Source organism: Pezoporus flaviventris, unplaced genomic scaffold, assembly GCF_033815535.1.
Source record: "Pezoporus flaviventris isolate CSIRO_AGI_PZ_B2104156 unplaced genomic scaffold, CSIRO_AGI_Pfla_v1 ptg000037l, whole genome shotgun sequence".
NCBI classification, from domain to species: Eukaryota; Metazoa; Chordata; class Aves; order Psittaciformes; family Psittacidae; genus Pezoporus; species Pezoporus flaviventris.
The window spans coordinates 22,112,267-22,128,179 of record NW_026892585.1 but is presented as its reverse complement, the minus strand read 5'-3'; the positions used below and the strand labels follow the sequence as shown (position 1 = coordinate 22,128,179).

Here is a 15,913-nt window from a genome sequence, read left to right as displayed (position 1 = left end):
CACATTCCTTTCATGTACTGCTTCTAAAGCTGCTGATAGGACCAGTAGCTCTCTTATCGCCATGTGACCGGGCTTGCTTGAGACCCAGTCCAGTTCTTTTCCCCTTCCTCAATCTGTCTTGAGTGTGTTACATCTGTATCAGTCAGCCTGCGTCCGTTTTGCACTGCACCTCCTGTATCCCAGTCTGATCCTGAAAGCTCTGCCCCTCTCAAGTGACCTATCCAGAATTTGTTGCTTTCAGAAGACAAGCTGGGACTGGGCCTGCAGTGAAATAAAAGCTGACTTCCAAGCTATTCAGTGTTTCCCATGCTGTACCTCCCAAATAAGCAGTAAGCCCAAAGCACTCCAAAAGTGGTCCACACTACTGGCTGTTGTGGAGCTATGTGGCACCTCTCTCTTACTGGTGCACACCAGCTTGCTCAATTTATGGTGGTAGAGCTTTGTTGACAACTCATCCAGAAACCCTGCGCTGCCTTCAGGGGTAAAAAAAGGTTCCACAGCATACACCTTCCCCCCAGTCTGCAGCGGGTCTAGTTAGGGGGAGAAACCCCGAGGTGCGGTATCAAGCATCTTACGCACGGGAAGCCTGAAGAGACAGTTCATCTGCTGCGCCTGTGGGTGCTCAGTTCTATCAGCACAAGGTGTTTTAGAGCTGAATGTGTCGGAGGACGGTGTCATCTTCACAGAGGCAGACAAGGCAGATGTTATCTCCACTAGGCAAGTGCAAACAGCTGTTTCTGTCTAAAGAACTTCTACTGGAGTCAAGCTTTGCAGAGGCAGCCAGAAGCACAACCTTGACCCTACTCCTCCCCCTCTGCCCCCCCCGCCTTTTGAATAAAGGATTGTTGGACTATTTACACAAGGGCAAATATTACTATTTTTGGAAATGACTGAATTATTCTTTTTTTTTTTTTAACTCTAAAATAAAATCAGCCCCAGGCAGGCACCTGGTATGGAAAATTTCAGCGTGCGTAGTCACAGCCTGGCCAGGGAGAAAGGGGTGCTGTGCGAGGCGAGCGGCAAGCTGCCGTCCTCACCGGCAGCGCTACCGCTCCCCGCCTGGCAGCTCACTGCTGTCCCGCACGGAGGCCGCCGGGCCTGGAGCCGCTCCGTGAGGGCAGCTGGCAGAGCCCGGCCGGCGCGGCCCGTCAGACGGCTGAGGCGAGGCCGGGCAGCCCGCCACGCGCCTCCGCGTGGGACCGCGCGCCCCCCCCCCCCCCCAAGCACCGCTCCAGCTATTCCCCCACCCCCGCACCAGGGGTGGGCCGCGCCGGGCGCTGTCTCTGCCCTCTATTGGCTGGCGGCGCTGCCCATCGCGCACGGGGGGCGGGGGGGAGGGAGCCGGCGCGCCGAGTCTGGGCTCAGCCCCCCCTCCCGCCCCCCGGCGCGGAGGTAGAAGTCGTGGCCGCCCCGGCCTGACGGAACCGGCGTCTCCCGCCTCCGCCAGCTGAGTACGGTTCCCGGCGCGCCGTCCGCCTCCCGTTCCGCGCCTCTCTCCCGGCCGTTCTCGGCGGGGCAGCGATGGAAGAGGAACGGGCGGGCGAGCAGATGAGACCGTTGCTCACCACGGTAACGCCGCGGGTGGGGAGCGCTGTGGTGTGTGGTAGTGGGGCGCACAAAGAGCCGCCGTAGGGCAGCGCCGCTGGCGCCGTGCTTGGGGGCCACTCCGTTTCCCCTTTGTCGGGGTGCGGCGAGACCCTCCTCGGACTCCCCACCCGGCGGCGGCGGCAGGACGCGGAAGCGCCGCTTGTACCTGAGCGCCGGGGGCTCCGTCGCCCCTCGCGCAGGTGTGCCCGCGTACCGGCCTTGTGGGCGCGGCCGTGTACCCCCTGTACCCTCGTGGGGTGGTGGCGCGGCTGGAGCCGGAGCCTTTGTTCCGCTGCTGCCTTCGGGCGCCGCGGGCTCAGCGACTGCGCCTACCCCGGCCCCCCCTTCCTTTGTGATCTCCCCGCTGGGCTTGTGCTGGCGGCGGTGGGCGGTGAGGCCGCCCCTGGCCTCGCCTTTCTCCCTGCCCGCGGCCCCGCTCGCTGACGAGTTCCTGGGCGAGGGAGAGCTGCGCACACATGGCAAGCGGCGAGCTTCCCCTCGGCCTCGTGGTCCGCCACCGCGCAGCCCGGCCCGGTGGCGGATGCGGTTCCCCGGCGGGTTTCTAGCCTTGGTGGGGGGACATGGGCAAAAGTATGGAGTTTGGGTTCATTTCCTTCTCTGGCCGGTGGCTCAGTAAAGCAGACATGTGTTGCCTTACTTCCTGTGCTACTGAAAAATACATGTGGCTCCACAGTTGTAATTTCCCCTCCCTTCAGATGACTCAAGGTCTGGATTTTGTTAATGAGCCTCTGAGCCCTTGCTCTGTTATTCGCCCTCAGGGCCTTTTCCAGAAAGGTGTCACACAGCGACTTGTTTTCAGTGCCTGAAGAGGAGGGATGTGTGGTTTTTGACACAAAGAGTACTGTGATAGACAAATAACGCTGAAAACATGTGAGTTTTCATCATCTTTCTGCTGCTTTTCAAGGAGAGACTTGAGTCACAGTTGATAAAATTGGCAGTGTAATGAAGTGTTAGCTTCCTGTGACATCAGTATGTTTAATGTGACTTTAGTGTGACTTTCCTTTGTTATAACAGGAGTGTTGGTAATCATAGGGGTTCATGAATTTTGCAGATTCCTTGGATTAGTACAATCCTTGTATGTTTGCTTTGAAAATTAACATATATGCTCACCTCTAAAAGTTTTGCAGGTCTGTTCTGGGCCTGTTCTTCACCTTCTTGTCCCTTTCCAAAAAAGGCACATTCCCAACTCGTGTTGGCTTGTTCAAGATTAATTACTGATAAGGGCAGACTGATAGGTTTAAGTCATGTTAAATCTATCCTGCCTCTCTGTAGGAGGTATCTCTTAGCAGGCAGGACAATACTTCCATCTAGTAAAGAGATGCTAGGCTGTATGGGGCAAGTTTCAAAAGCTTTGGGCTTCAAGTGTGGGGGGTTGAAGTGAAAGATGCTAATGGTTACCCTGAGTTTAATCCAAATGAAAAGAGGACTGCAGACTTCATGAAGGTTAATGCGCCCTGAGCACACTAGCCAGGCCTGGCAGGAGTCATTTAGGTTCTTTTGTAACAGAAATTAACTAGTGGCTTTTGGGACAGATGCATGAGCTGTTGTACTACTAAACAGTCATTTCTAGCATAGGTGTTTTGAACAGAGGTGCTCAGTGGAGTGGTCTAAGTTGGTTTCCTTGCAACAGCAACACCTAGTCACCTTGGTGGCAGAGTGTTTTCAGGAGGTTACTGCAGCCAAAACAAAGCTGAAAAGTGAGAGAGTAGAAGGATTGGTAGGAACGAGAAAAAAGGAATTTCTAGGGAAAACGCATGAAGTAAGTAGCTTGAAGAAAGGACAGAACATGCTGATTACATAGTATATAAAGGCTTAAAGGAAGGACAGGCAATTACATAGTATAGCAGTATGGGATTTGTTGTGGTTTTTGTGTGCGAGAGGTATAATTTTATGTACATGAGAGATACTTAATCCAAAATATGAGTATTTTTGGCAATTCAGTTTAACTTAATTTTTCTAATCCTGTGCTTCTTGTAGTACAGGCCATCTTCCTGCTAGCAGAGCTTGCTGGAACTGCTTACTTGTGCATAGTTTTTTCATAAATAAAAATCTCAGTAAGATGGAAGAACTTCATAGGAAGTGTATATTAAATCTGAAAAGTGCCATGGTTTAAAAATATAGAAGTGTGATCAAACAAAGAACCTCATAACATTTCCTTTTCTTCCTTCCTCCAATATTGGTAATATCAGGTGATTCCATGTTTATGTATTACTATATGTAGTATATTAGATATATGCAATAAGCAACCTCTGGTGCTTCTTGTGTGGAAGAGCACCCCAGTCAGTTTCTCCCCCTCCTCCCCTGGTTTATTTAATCAAAAGCATAAACTTGCTTATTTTGTATTTTAGGTCCGGTCTTAAAGAAGAGAATCCTCATGTGTTTAGGACATTGGTATTTTGAGGAGATTATTTGGTGGCAATGTATACATCAAAGTCGGAAGGGGGATGTGAAACAAATGGCTGATAAAGTTATTACAACCAGAGAGCAACCAATGATCAGAACACTTGGGATGAGTAGAAAACATAATAGGAAAAAAGAGATAACTGCATAAATCCATGTTTCTTTGATACCTTATATACTGTGAGCTGTTCTACACCTCAGCTTAGAAAAGATACCTTATTATTATTATTATTGGAAAAGTTTCACTGAAGGATAACAAGATATGAATTAGTTCTTAGATGAGAAATAACTGAACAGGCTAGGACTTGTCAGTCGTGTAGAGATGATGGGACAGTGATATGGTAAGGCTTTATAAAGCTCCTGTGGAGAGAGCAAGTGAAGATGGATGAGGAGGCACATGGTCAAATCAGTTGGGCTCTAGGTTTGAAATGAAAGGGGTTGGTTCTTCACTTGGTGTATAGAATTCATACATATACTTGCTGTACAATGTGTACACAAGTTTTTTGTTGATTGAAGGGGAGGATGAACAAGCATTGGAGGATGGATACACTGAGGTTAGTAAATTATGAGCAACAGCCGCAGGATGTCTGAGTTGAAAATAGCTGGAGGTTGTGAATGAAGGAGGAGCTGTTTGCTTGTCTGTTTTTCCTTTTTCCTCAACAGCTACTTTCAGTCTTTTTTTTTGGTTTAATATGAGTGGAACATACTAGTATGTTGCTTTCTATACAGTGGTGAGTTTCACAGGTACAGTGAAGGTAGTTAAAATGCTTGATACTGTGATACCAGTGATATTGGTTCTAGCTTCTTGTTTTTGTTATTATGGTATTCACTACTGGGTAGTTTTGTGGGTTTCTTTGCAACCCCTGTAAGTAGCATTTAGAGGAACATATATTGCAGTCCTGTCTCCAGATGTTTTACAGGTAATATTTTCAAAATACTTTGTAATCCTAAAAAAAAAAAAAAAGTAGATGAAAACTTTTAGTATTTGATATTACTTCATTTATATCATAAAATGTTCACAAGGCTGTAGACCATGGAGTATGGCTGACTAATAGGTTTATGTTTCTTTGTGTATTCTTTTTCTTTCAATGAAATAAATCTGGTTTTATCACTATTCTATTGCAGATGGTGACAGAACTGAAAGTGGCTTTTGTTTGTGAAGGGCTTATTTCCAGGCTTCTCCTTCTGGCTTTCCTAATCAAAGCACTAAAGTGATGTAGTCTGCCATATCTCACTGAAGAGGGCATTAGTGTCCCTGTGCTTTTTCTGAAGTGGATACATGGTTGGCTACCACTTCTGTTTTTTTAACAGCTGTTCAAGCACTTTATCAGATGGATTTTATACTACCCTGTTCAACAGTGGTTGTGTTTCAGTGACAACTTTGGGCTTCGTTTGAAGACTCAGGTTCAGCCCATTTTACCAACGCATTATTGCCTCAGTGTCATCTGCCCATTCCTTTATACTGATGCATCTTTTTATGCAACAGTGCAGTGTCTAGTACTCCAGCTTTTCAAATACATAACAAGACCCATGAAGGCTTGTAGGAGTATAAGGTAACAGAAGTCAGAGACACTTGAATTACAAAAATATACAAAAATTGATGGGAAATATCCAAATTAGCAGAAGCTGCTGGTATTTACAACTTCAGTGGTTTAATATGCCAAACTACAAAGTGCTTTTTTTTTTTTTTTTTTTAAGAAAATCTGTTTTTCATTAATGGATTTCAGGGGAGAGACAGGTGTTTGGTGGCAGCTAGACTGTTTTGGTCTAGTTACTGCATTTCAAATAGCTTAGTAACTTTGTCTAGCTAACTTAGGTGGTTATTGAAACAATTCCATTTAGAATAGGTTGTAAGTCTTGGTTTACCTTGGTGACACTTCATATATAAGAATGTAAGTAGCATCAGTACAGAGTTTTACAGAACTGACTGTTAATATCTTTCCACATATCTTGGATGACTTACTGTTTTAGAAAGTAAATAATGGGAAGTGTTCTTTTGTGTGGTTACTGGCCGCCTTATTTGACATGTAGCTTTTGTGATGGTAAGTCAGATGACAGGTCCCCGAGGAATATTATGCTGGTTACATGTAAATTTTTCATATTAACATAGTAAGCTCCAACAGGTGTTTTCCCTTTATGCCTGGACAAGGGTAACTGAGGATATGTTTGTACTGCAAATTGAGGACTCTGCAGGAAACTGTCCTCCCCCGCAAGAGTGTGGCATCTGGCTGAACACATGGCTCTCCACAATTTAAAGCAATATAGTCACACTGATGTGGCACTGCCCTAGCTAAATAGCCCTGAAGAGAGAGAATTTTACTAGCTTGGCAGCCTTGCAGACTTGAATCTATGACTTTTGAGAGACAAGCTGCTTTTCTGTATGGTGCTGTTTGGGTAGGGTGCACACCTACAACTTGCACCATGCAGTGGGCCGTGAGCAGTGTCTGATCACCTCTTGGTTGAAGTACTATAAGCTGCTATTGAGTGTATGTGCTGTCAGTCTTCCTGATTTCTTAAAAAGTTACCATGGCTGTCAAAAAACTTGTGTTACCTGAGAACTTTTATTAGGCTTCATTGCAGTAGTTTTATTTGCTGTCCAAAATAAACAATAGGGTGTACTAAGTTGAATAGTCGTTGCCTTATATCCATGTGACTGATCTGCTTCTGTAGGTGAAGCATGGTGAAATATCACTGTGATTGTTGTTGGCTTTTGAATATTGATAACCTTTACACAAGGATATCTGTTATGCAACATTTTTAGTGTACTAAGTAAATAGAACTGCTTTGTAAATAGTGATTGATAAAATAGAGTATAACTGGAATATACTTGAACTTAGGTAGAGAAGTTCTCCAAAGAATACTGCTGTGCTTTTCGGTTGGCATATTCTGGAATAATAAAGTTTAGGGACATGTCAAGTTTTTGGCTGAAATTCAGATAGCTGTCTAGCTAATGTTTTGAAATAGTGATACAAATAGTGAGATTCAGATGAGGTGTTTGTTTGTAAGTAAGCAGGTGGAGAAGAGCTCCACAAACTGCTTAACCCTGTATATCTCTGAATGTCCAAATGCAAAAGTGAGACTGATTCTTCTACTGATGATCTTGCAGTGCTCTTAAATACGTATTTCTAAACTTACTTTTTCACAGTTGGCAGTAAGTGAAAATATTACATTATTTTTAATTTGCCTTTAGAAAGTCCTGGCATCTTGGAAATTCCTTTTTGTGTTGCTGAGAATAAACATCAGTTACGCAAGTATCTCAAATCTACCTTGCCAGCATACTCAGTGGTTGTTAGAAGGGATTTTCTGTAAGAGTCTTAGTTTGTGCTTTGCACCCTGAGAGTTCCTTGTTTCCCTGGGAGTTAACTTTGCTGCAGCAGAGACAGTGTCATAGCAAAGGAAAAGTGTATTTTAACCAGTAGATGGGGCCGTTTTAGTTCCATAGCAGCACGCCTATTTACATAAGTTTTGAAAACTTTGTTCCTTGAATTTTTTCAGTCATTTTGTCTTTAGAGTATGACTAAGAGTTATAGTTTCTTTATCTGCAGGGAAGACTAAATGTTTTATTCTTCCAATAACGGTGCCAGGATTGCACAGTAGGAAGGCTATTCCATTTTCACAAATGTGCAAAAAAGAGTGAATCCTTGTGCTTTATGGGAATTGCAGTTATTCCTGTAAATTGTCCAATGTCAGGTGAGTCTGTACACCATGTGTTGCCTGACGTAATGTTTTGGAATCTGTAGTGTTGTATATGACAGTCTGGATGCTCCTGTGACTTCTGCCCAGGAAAGACTCTAACTCAGATACTGGTTTTCCTGCTCCAGGGCCTTAAACTAAATTGTCTCAAAGCTATGTAATGGAATAGTTGTCCTATTTGGGTATACTTGCACAAGTTGTCTCACTTCAATGCTAGAATGTTTCATAACCTTGAAACACCTCTGGCTTGTTAATTCTGGCAAGTCCTATTTTAGCAGAAGTATTTGCAATGCTGTACTTGTATCATCTTGTATCCTCCTTCAGCATCCACTTTTCTAAAAGGTAGATGTATGTTTTTCTTAGAGTTTGACTGTTTCCCCCCTGCATTTGTAGTAAGTAACATTCCTGATAGATCTTGCCTTTCCCCCACACTCTTTCAGGTCTTCATCACTGAAAATTATTCTTGGCGAACACAATGTCAACTTGAAGACTAGGACCTTATTCAGATTTTTATTTTGAACTCTTTCAGTAGATGGCACTTTTTGAGGTATAGGTGTATGCTGCCTTCTTTCCCATATTCCTGCTGTGAGAGATACTGAAATTTCTTGTGACTCATTTTTTGCTGAGATATATCTATATATATGTGTATATATATTTTGTTCTATTTTTATTTTGTGTTTACTGAGTCTCTTTGGGAGCTTAAATTTCTACAAATTATATAGAATGAGTTCTAATACTTTTCATAGACATAGTTTTGCTGGAAGGCATTTAGATTGTTTTGTTGGCAGTAAGGTTAAGTCAGTGTCCTGAAATACTAAAATATTTTTAAACTTAAAAACAGACTTGAAGTTGTTTTTTTTTTTAACTAAAAGAGAGTCTTCAGTAAAAGTTTCCAGATCAGTCACCTGTTGTCAAACTGTTGCCTCTGTTTTAACAGTTTCTGGAGTCTGTCTCCAAACAAAGTGGAGCTTCCTGTGAATGAGGGATGTGGGCGGAGGCTGCAGGGAGGAATTATAGGGCAGTGTCCTCCATTGTCCCACCACCTTATGTATGTTGGAATTCTGCCATTTGACCACCTACTCTGCCTTCTGCTACTGTTTTCTGTTTTTTCTACAGTACAGCTATGCAACTGAGGATCTGTTAGCTGAGGGCTGCTTTTAGCTGGGGAGAAATGAGGATTCACATGAAAATTTAAGTCCCGTTCTTCCCCCCCCCGCAGTTATTTTCCCCTATGGGGGTATGTGTGTATTAAGAGTGTATATGTGGACAGCACGTCTTGGAAAAGTTATGCTTTTATAAAGTTAAGAATTAAGATATTTTAATTTTTACCCCCTGCTCATAGTTGCTCTAGGCTGATTCCTCTGCTTTTTCCATGACTAGTGTCTGATAAATATATGCTGGTTGTGTCTTGCCTGGGATCTATTATAGGATGAAGAAAAAGACAGCAAAGTGATTGTAAATACATAGGTTATGGCAAGGGTGGTGGTATCTCTTATTCTTTGCTAGGAAAAGCGAAGAATTTACTTCAACAAAAAGTGCGACTTCTGAATCCCATGACTGTTTGTTTCTGTATCAAAGTATAATCAGAACACTAGATAGTCTCTAATCAGGCTGTCCTGTTTGTATGTATTTGTTACCAAAGAGCAGAAAGAGGTTAAAGCATACCTGTGTTCATAGAGATGTTGTAACAGAATCTCATTTAGTGTCCATTTCTGGAAGTGATTGCTTCTAAGGGGAAAAATTCTGTTGTCATGTCAAGAGATTCAGGCTGCTGTGTTCTGGATCTTGGAAGTCATACCAAGCAGAAGCATGTGTGCTTTCTTTTAGACAGGGTTATGAGTAAGCTAGTACAACTGGTAAGGTAAAATCATGTTTCTTGCTAACCGATCAGACTTCAAGTTCACATGTAGAAGCTCCGATTCTTAAGATTTTGCTTTTATGTTTGTAAGAAAAGTGTGTGTACCAGATGCTATGTACATAATGCCCTTTTATACAAAGATCTGTTTTCTGTTTCTGTTGTATAACTTCAGTTTTGGAGGAAAAAAAATAATGTTTTCTTCTTTTTATACTGCCCTCCACATCCATTGTTTGTTTCAAGTACAGTGGAACTTTGGCTTATCTAAGTCCGCCCCTGCATGATTAGATAATGTCTGTATATTCCTCCCACTCCTGCTTCCACATTCCATGTACTCTATTTTGCATTTGAGCTCAGTTGCAGGTTCCCTTTTTCATGCTGGTCCATTACCAGGCCTGCTTGAATTCCTGCATGTAGGAATAGTCCCTCTTGTGCTTTGAGGAGGCTGTCCTTGAAGATCAGGCAGCGCTCGCAAGCTTTTTCCTTCACCTCCATGGTCTTCCAGGAGATTCTACCAAGAAGATTTCTGAAAAACCTGAAACCTGCTCTCCTGAAGTGCCATGTCTTAGCTGTATGTACTTTGTCTTGCACTGTACACTGTACTATTTGTCTCACTTCTCTCTGGACTCTATACTCCATAATGTCATGGTTGCTGTGGTCGAGGCTGGTCTTGACTTCCACATCTCTGTCTGGCTCTTCCTTGTTTGTGAGCAATAGGTTCAGCAGAGCATATGTTCCAAGCAGAGCAGTATTGTAACCAGCCCTTTGCTCAGATTGGAACCCACACTCCTTAATTTTCCAGTCTGGCTTTTCTCAGGAGCCTGTACCCATCTTTTGCAGCACTCCAACCATGGGAGTTGTCCTGCTGTTACTCTGCAACTCCTGTGAGGCTGTAGCTCTGCAGCAGTGCATGGACTACGTCCTCCTGTTGTGCTTGTGTGCAAGATCTTGAGATGCCCCCAGCCATGCCTCTTTCACAAGGGAAGTGTGGGAGCCTTCTGTCACATGTTCCCCATGTCTTCACTTCTCTTAAGTGTGACAACCCTTCTCCACCATGCCTAGTTTAAAGTGTTTTAACAAGCTTAATGTGCTCAGTGACAAAAGATACTCTTGCCATGCTTTGTTAGGTGGATCCTTGTTCATGAAAGAGGTTCCCATGGTCGTAGCATTAAAGTCTCTGCTAATAACCTCATATTGACCCTCTGGATGCATCTACCCTGAGCCTTTTGGTTCTAACTGGAGAGGTGGAAATGCCACCTGGGCCTCTTCACCCTTGCTTATAGTGCTCGGTAGTCACTCTTGATTTGCTCAGTCATTGCTTTTTAGAAGCGTCACTGGTGTCCACGTGATTAAGCAGGAAAGTGCAACAGTTTGAGGACTGGATGAGCCTCAGTCTTCCCAAAACATTATTCAGAAAGCAGCGGACTTCCCAGGACCTCCTGTTTATCTTTCCTGTTGTGCAGTGTGTTCATCCCCTCCTCACTTGGACATTTAGCCCTTCAGAGAAGGCCACTGCTGTCAGCAGCACCAGGAAGGAGCTGCTGGTGCTTCTTGCAGTCCAGCACCTGGATAGTGACATCCTCCCTGTGCAGTTCTTGGACTTGAGATCCTCGATGTGTGAGGGACTGTTTTGGCTGGTGTTGGAGACTTCACACTGTAACATATCGCATAAGTTAGAACTGTGTTTTGGGGCCATTTGTAGCTTTGTTGTGTGAACAGCTGTGAGATCTGTTAGCTGCCTCTGTTGGCTGAGCCCTGGGAGATGTGCAGTGCCCATTTATTTTTATGTTGTTAAACCTTGCCATCTAGTTCTGTTTGCAGCACAGATTTAAAGTACACCGGTTGATGTGAACTTTGTTCTACTCACGGTTGTTTCTGATAGGCGCATCTTGTCAATATTATTTTAACAACTCCAGTATTGTAAACTTGCTTGTAAAGACTGCTGTTTTTGCAAGGCAGCTATTAATTACTAATAATTATTAATGTTTTTAGTTGGCTAATGCTGTTGTGTTGGCTGATGATGTTCCATGATTTCCTGTCTCCTCAGCTAGGAGGGACCAAATGCAACAAATAGTGATGTTCACATTTTACCGGGTCACGTACATCTCTTTCCCTTAGCTTGAAGTACTTAATGAGGTATTAAATGTTGTTATGTAGAGGGGAGACAGTTCTGCCATATTGGAGATGCTTCAGTTGAAAAGCCTGAATTTTCATCTCTTTTTCTCTCTGATATCTCTAAACATAATTTTTTTGCAGGTGGAAACACTGCAGCTGTAGTCTGTGTTGTAGGAATTACTTTCTTCACTTCTGTATCCTTTATAAAGGGGTTTTAACTGAAAAATGACGCTAGTGCTTACTAGTGCTAGATAAAACTCAATATCTTCTTTTCTAGTTGCTTCCCAGAAAGAACACTTAACAGAAGGAATCTTTCTGTGGGTTCTCTGACTAGCTTGTGAAGTCAAAGGACTGACTGCAAATTCTTTAATTAGCATTCTAGTCAATAAGGTGAGATTGTTTAGGCTACTGCTACATTTATTGCTTCTTTGTTTCTATTAAAAAAAAAACCCAAAACAAACAAGCTATTGGAAAGATTGTATTTAAACTGCAACTTGTTTTGGGCTAGTGATTATTTTTTTTTTTCCCCTTTGGGTGGTACAGCACTATTGTGAGGATATACTATTAAGTAAGCACATGCATTTCTTTAACACGTCAAACATATTTCCAGACAGATGCCGTGTACAAAAAAGGAAATAAGAAATCCTTATTGAACAGCCACAGTTGGTGTTACTGTTGGAGTTAAATTCTTCATTTTGTATGGCTACACCCTACCAGCCATGCCTTTTAAAACTGTTTATATAAAAACAAAGAGCATCTGATAATTATTATAGCTTATTTGAGGAAGTGATAAAACCCAAGAGCAGCAGAGATCCTTTCCTTTTTCAGCTTGGTTTTTATTAACGTTGTGCTTGCCTGCCATTGAGAGATCTCAAAAAGGAAATTAAGGAGGCATACACTTGTGTAAGATTTGGTTGAATTTCACATAGATAATGATAGGATGGAGAGACATGTTCAGCTTACAAATTAACTGTACAAACCCAGTTACTGTACAGTTAAAATTTTAGACTTTGAATACCAGGACATTTATTAAAGCTTTTCTGACTGTTTTTTTGTGGAAATTTTTGGGTTTTAAAAACTACTGATGTATGCCAATCAAAAAAGGAATAACATCAACCAGGTGTTTTTTGTTGTATGCATCAGTGTTGCCATCCATTACCTGCCTTAACTAATGATGCTGTATAAAATGCTTGCAGTTACTTCAGATTTTTTTAGAAGCATAACCAGAGCTTATTTTCAATGTGTTTTGAAATGTGCTTAGCTACATTGACTTTGCTTGCTTTTCCTGGAATGTGTAATTGTATGTGATTCTGTGTATGGTAAGGATATATAATCTTGGGTCTTGTTTTATACCCAGATGGTCTAGGTAGAGCTTCAGCTGAGAAAGTTTAGTTTATTGAGAAGTTGAGAGTATTTTTCTTTAAAGTCAATAGAATGAACATTTCTTTTTAAACTAAGTAAAATCATATCTTCAAGCCTTAAGAACAGTGGACACAAAAAATGATTAAATATCTGATTCCCCCAAAAAGAGAACAAATTAAATAGGGGTAGGATGCTAGGTGGTTGGTTTTTTTTTTTGGTTTGTTTGTTTGTTTGTTTTTAATGACACAGCTGTTCACAAATGATTTTGTTCGACATGATTAAATGTACTTAAATTATGGTCTGTTTATAGACAAATTCCACTTGTTTATAACTTGTATAGTGCAGATGTACTTGGTACATAGCTAGCTCATGTATAGTTAAGGAAGAAGATGGCTGTATTCTACTGAGTGAAGACATAGTGTTAATCTGAGGCTTTTAATTCTTGAGCATGATTAAGTTGCCTTTGCTGTAAAGACACAAATGAAGGGCAAAATATAAATAGGGAACTGGAGAAATTTGATATGCTAAAGGCCAAAGAATATACCTGCTACTTGCATTCTGTGCTTTGAGTGGACAGAACCTTTTGAAAAGACAGGCAAACAAGAGCACTTAGTGCACTTTTCTCATTGGTGATGGGGCTGACTTGGTGTAACTGATTGGGTATGTGGGATTTTAGCCAATCCTAATACAGCAAATAACTTGGGAAATGCTGCTTTTTTAAGTAAGGTGACTAATTTCTCTGTGACATTCAGTGGTTTCTTGTATGACTGTATATTTACTCTGTTTGCATATATGGTAGCCAAGGCTGTCTGTGTGATGATTATTAACTTCTGGATTCTGGAGGCAATGTAAAAGTGAGAATTTGCATGTTAAAACAGTAGTTCACAAACCATATATATTTTTCCAGATCAGATTCCATATGCTTCAGTGTGTACAAGGGATGTGTGCTTAACTGCTGGAGCACATAGAATCATAGAATCGTTAGGGTTGGAAAGGACCTTAAGATCATCTAGTTCCAACCCCCCTGCCGTGGGCAGGGACACCTTGCGCTAAATCATATCACCCAAGGCCTCGTCCAACCTGGCCTTGAACACTGCCAGGGTTGGAGCATTCACAACCTCCCTGGGCCACCCATTCCAGTGCCTTACCACCCTAACAGGAAAGAATTTCCTTCTTATATCCAAGCTAAACTTCCCCTGTTTAAGTTTTAACCCATTACCCCTTGTCCTGTCACTACAGTCTCTAATGAAGAGTCCCTCTCCAGCATCCCTATAGCTCCCCTTCAGATACTGGAAGGCTGCTATGAGGTCTCCATGCTCTCAGGGCTGCTCTGAATCTTTTCTCTGCCCAACCTGTAGCTGTGCCTGGGATTGCTCCGACCCAGGTGTAGGACCTTGCACTTGGCATGGTTAAACTTCATGTGAGGTGGGCTGATGCTAACCTCAAGTGTGTCAAAGTCTCTCTGGATGGCATTCCTTCCCTCCAGCATATCAACCGAACCACACAGCTTGGTGTCATCGGCAAACTTGCTGAGGGCGCACTCAATCCCACTGTCCATGTCAGCGACAAAGATGTTGAACAAGACTGGTCCTAACACCGATCCCTGAAGGACACCACTTGTTACTGGTCTCCAGCCGGACATTGAGCCATTGACCACAACTCTTTGTGTGCGGCCATCCATCCAGATCTTTATCCACCGAGTGGTCCATCCATCAAATTGATGTCTCTCTAATTTAGAGACAAGGATGTCGTGTGGGACAGTGTCGAACGCTTTGCACAAGTCCAGGTAGATGACATCAGCTGCTCTACCCCGTCCATCAGCTCTGTAGCCCCATCATAGAAGGCCACCAAATTGGTCAGGCAGGATTTCCCCTTAGTGAAGCCATGCTGGCTGTCACCAGGCACCTTGTTGTTTTTCATGTGCCTTAGCATGCCTTCCAGGAGAATCTGCTCCAAGATTTTGCCAGGCACAGAGGTGAGACTGACTGGTCTGTAATTCCCGGGGTCATCCATTTTCCCCTTCTTGAAAATGGGGGTTATATCTCCCTTTTTCTAGTCATCGGGAACTTCACCTGACTGCTGTGATTAATCAACATACATCAACACTGTTGCCATGTTCCTTTAGGGAAGGGATAGGGGAGTAGGTCTATGCTTTAAAAACTGTATTGTGGATTAATGCATTCACAAATAATTAACTTCAGTTTCTTGACAAAAGGTTTGTTTTCCTTTGGCTGTCTTTAGGAGAAATCTGTAGGGCTTGATGACCACTGGTTAGGTAATTGAGCTTCAAGCAGCCGTGGCTGTAGTCTTCTCTGTTGCTCTAAGTGGTTGCTGCAGAATACTTTTGAGTTGAAATTACCACAGGTGCATACTTCGAGTAAAGTCACAAGTGTCCCCCTCCAGGTACTGGGGGAGGTTGTAGCCAAAAGGTGATCTTGTTGGCATTGAAGGAAACAAGATAAATACGTGTTTATTTTCAGAAATTGCTTCTGGGGAATGGTAGCATGTCTCCAAACAGAGGGTTCAGTTTCTTTTAGAGTTTGCAGAGGTGGCAAAAGCTGGGGAGAGCCCTGGAGAATGGCAGTGTGTAGGTGCCAGGGCTGGGAATAATTCTGTGGAAGCTGTTAAGAGCCCAAGGGGATTGCAGCTGGGCAAGGCAATGGAGCTGAGTACTTGTGGAAGTGACAGGGTATCTGTATGCAAGCTTGTTTCTGGAAATGGAAGTGTACAACATGCTTGAGTTTCTACTTAAGGGTAAAGAATACATACCTCAAAGATGGCATGTTGGCTTCTGTGTTGTGACTCACATTACTGCTATTTCTTGCCAAGCTCACAGGATCAGTTCTAAGTTTGTGGTGATACATGACACGACTGTAAACA

General features: G+C 43.0%; 1 protein-coding gene across 1 annotated transcript in view; it reads left to right on the top strand.

Moving 5' to 3' along the window:
• Positions 1-1,298: 1,298 nt before the first annotated feature.
• SLC4A7 (solute carrier family 4 member 7) overlaps positions 1,299-15,913 on the top strand; it is an 84,915-nt gene continuing 70,300 nt past the window's right edge. The window contains exon 1 of the mRNA XM_061464988.1: positions 1,299-1,569. Coding sequence (XP_061320972.1) covers positions 1,522-1,569 — 48 coding nt within the window. The 5' untranslated portion in view covers positions 1,299-1,521. The remainder of the gene's footprint in view (positions 1,570-15,913) is intronic.